At 32.2% G+C, this 3,187-nt stretch overlaps 1 protein-coding gene across 1 annotated transcript; it reads right to left on the minus strand.

Moving 5' to 3' along the window:
* Positions 1 to 224: 224 nt before the first annotated feature.
* Positions 225 to 1,195, minus strand: Vom1r1 (vomeronasal 1 receptor 1). Its single transcript, NM_001009514.2, has one exon. The coding sequence runs from the start codon at positions 1,119 to 1,121 to the stop codon at positions 225 to 227; it is 897 nt and encodes a 298-aa protein (NP_001009514.1). The 5' UTR covers positions 1,122 to 1,195.
* Positions 1,196 to 3,187: the final 1,992 nt, after the last annotated feature.

The raw sequence follows: 3,187 nt of genomic DNA on the forward strand, positions 1-3,187 counted from the left end.
CCTTTGACTATAGACTATAAGGAAAATATGGATCAATTCTGCAGTGAAATTATAATAATTTTGAAATAATCTCTCCACATATTATTACATGACCTCCATGATATCTTGAAAGACACAAGTGACTCAATCTAAGTTCACCAACAAAAAAATTGTATAGCATTTATTATTATTATTATTATTATTATTATTATTATTATTATTATTATTATTATTATATTTCTTAGCTAGGTAAAGCAAAATCTGGAAAACATGGAATGATGGCTCATCACAAATGGACCTAATGTAGGAAAACACATAGAAATGATGGATGTGATATTCATTATCCACCAACTGGGGTTTTGTGAAAGTGCAATATAACCTTGTAAAATGGAAGAGAGAGTATAAAAAGCTAAAAAGGTGCAAACCAAGACCAGGATTGTCTGTGTGGCTCTGTTTTCAGGGGACATTCTTTGGAAAGCATGTGTGCTGAGAATCCGTTGAACCCTCTTCTTGTGCCCATAAAGTGTGACAATCATGAAGGTGCTGGAACATACAATGAGCACAGAAAATAAAACTTCAGGGAACACCCAAAATGCTGTGTACATTAAATCTATGATTTTGTCACGACTTAGAGAGAGGCAGAATTCATAACCTCTCTTTCGTGTCCTATTTTTGCTATTCTTTTTGGTAGATGTGTACACAGGAAAAAACATATTTATTAGCAGGAACAGGATCCAGCAGAGTGAAATTAACAGTCCCATAAACTTTGGAGTTTTAATTTTAATTTCCTTACAGTAGAAATTTCTGGGGCTGATGGTAATTGCCTGAAAGACACTCAAGAGACAGGTGGTGCTGATGGACATGCTCCTGCCAAGCCTTTGAAAATATAAAATATGTTTGCATCCAACATCATTGAAGAACTGGTTCCAACCAAAGGCTCCCATTATCTGGGCAATTCCTTTGGAGAGAATTATCAAAGAGTTAGATATGAACACATGTGTAAAAATCATGTCTACAATCTTTAATGTACATTCCTTGTAGTAAAGAATTAGATAGTAGAAAAGAAGAGAAAAGTTTCCGAAAATTCCAAGTATACTCTGTACTAAGAGAATGATTCCTATTGCCATGTTCCTGGTTTCCATTCTGTCATTTAGTAGTTTCTCCTTTAAATTATAGAAACAATCACATTTGTGAACCAAAGCATGTATTGAAGATTTCTAGGAAGGACATATGTGAGCAAGAACCATATGTGCTCAAATTCATAAAGCCATGGTGTGCAGCACATCAAGACTCTGTTTCAAAGCAAATGTATTTCATCATTAATAACATGTAATCAAATGATTGATGCCTATAAATGAACACATTTAAAAAGAGAGCTTCCAACATATTTGGTAGAAAAGTTATCATAAATAAAGAACACACCTTCCCACTGTAAGAGCCAATGGCTAGTAAATTCGAAGGGACTAATTGTTGTGTTCTACAATTTTAGATTTAAGTGCTGTTTAAAAGTCATACTCGAGGAAAGAAATAAGAAAGAAATTCATGCAGTTCTCACGTGGTATAAAAGACATAAAATTGTACATGTTATAAAACAAGGTAGATATGTAATCTTATAAAATATATTTACTATTAGGGGTCGAGGATAATAACCATAAGTATACGTTAAAATTTCAAATAAGTTATGCTGAGAAGTAATGCTCATCAAATTTATTAAAAGCTCATACATAATGAAACATGAATGATCTCTTAGGTTCAGAGTGTGGTGGAGAGCCACAAGATGCATTCTCTGTGTAAACTTATACCAAGTGACAATTTAATTAAAGTAGGTGACTCAAACTAAAAAAAAATTAATGAAGCAAATACAGGGAAAGAATGTCTGATGATCTTAATAGATACATGGTTTAGTATAGTTGTGATATAGTATAAATATAATTAAAATAACATTGGAGATAACAGTTCTTATAGATATGGATAATGAAACTTTGATAGGTTTACGTGACTGAAATATTTAATAGAATAGATATAAACATATCTGTGAAAACTCATTATTCTAATAGTATTTTCAAAGTCCAAGGTTGCAGCTAACAACCAGCTGTGGTCTCTAATAAGAAACCTCTTTACATATCCATTAGAAATGCACTGCCCAAGTTGAAACACAGTGAGGTTCTTGGGACCTTGTTGTTGAAAGATGAAGGCTAGCAAAAAATAAAACACATCAAATAGTCTACCCATAAAAGTGTTTATTTTTTATTTCTGCATTCATCAAAGCACATCTTAAATATGTATTTATCATACTTATTAAAGATTAAAATATATATGAACCTATGAATTCATGAACACTCACCACCTTCAAAAAACACAGAGCAGTGTAACAAATAACATTGTCAATATTCTCTTTCTTTTTTGTAAAGTTTAGGAATTTTGGTAGTATTTCAGTGTAAATAATTAATGGCTAGCTCTTTCCAAGACATTTCTAAAATCTCAATACAACAGCCTATGGATTCCTATAATTGCTACCATAGATGATATTCTGTTCTTTCATGTGTGTGCTTTACACTAAGCTATATTTCATTTGTGAATTACAGTGAATAATTTTTACCTCATATAACTAAAAATATAATATGGCTTGGTACAAGGGTTCTGTAAATGCAATGCATACGTAGTAGGCAGGAATACCTTTGTAGGATTAATAAACAGTATTCACAGGACCAGATTATGAACACTAACTTTGAAAGATTCATAATATCAATGACAATATAGTTTGTAAAAACATTGTGATATTACCTCAAACACTGTCCGCAATATTCTTTGTAATTTATTGTGTTTCAGTGCTCCTTCAGATAATTACATCAAGCATAGGAAAGCATTTGACATGATATCAAGTAATTACAGAAAGAAATTTAAGCATGAACTACCTGGAACCTTCATAAATTCTAACCACCTAGAGTACTTAGGTGACTGAGTTACTTGAACACATGCTCAGGAATTTGCTTTAGTAGAATCTGCCAAGGCATATCTGTGAGTGTAGAGTTTGCAATAATAGTTACTGAAAAACAACCCAAGAGAAGAGCAAGCACGAGATTGGAGACACTTTGAAATCAGGGATATGGCAGTAGAATGTAACCAGTATTTTAAAATTAAGTATAAGGATTTAATCCTCAAGTAAATATCTATAATTCCATCTTCACACTGAATCATTTGGACCATT

The sequence above is a fragment of the Rattus norvegicus genome, chromosome 1 (genome assembly GCF_036323735.1).
Source record: "Rattus norvegicus strain BN/NHsdMcwi chromosome 1, GRCr8, whole genome shotgun sequence".
Classification (NCBI taxonomy): domain Eukaryota; kingdom Metazoa; phylum Chordata; class Mammalia; order Rodentia; family Muridae; genus Rattus; species Rattus norvegicus.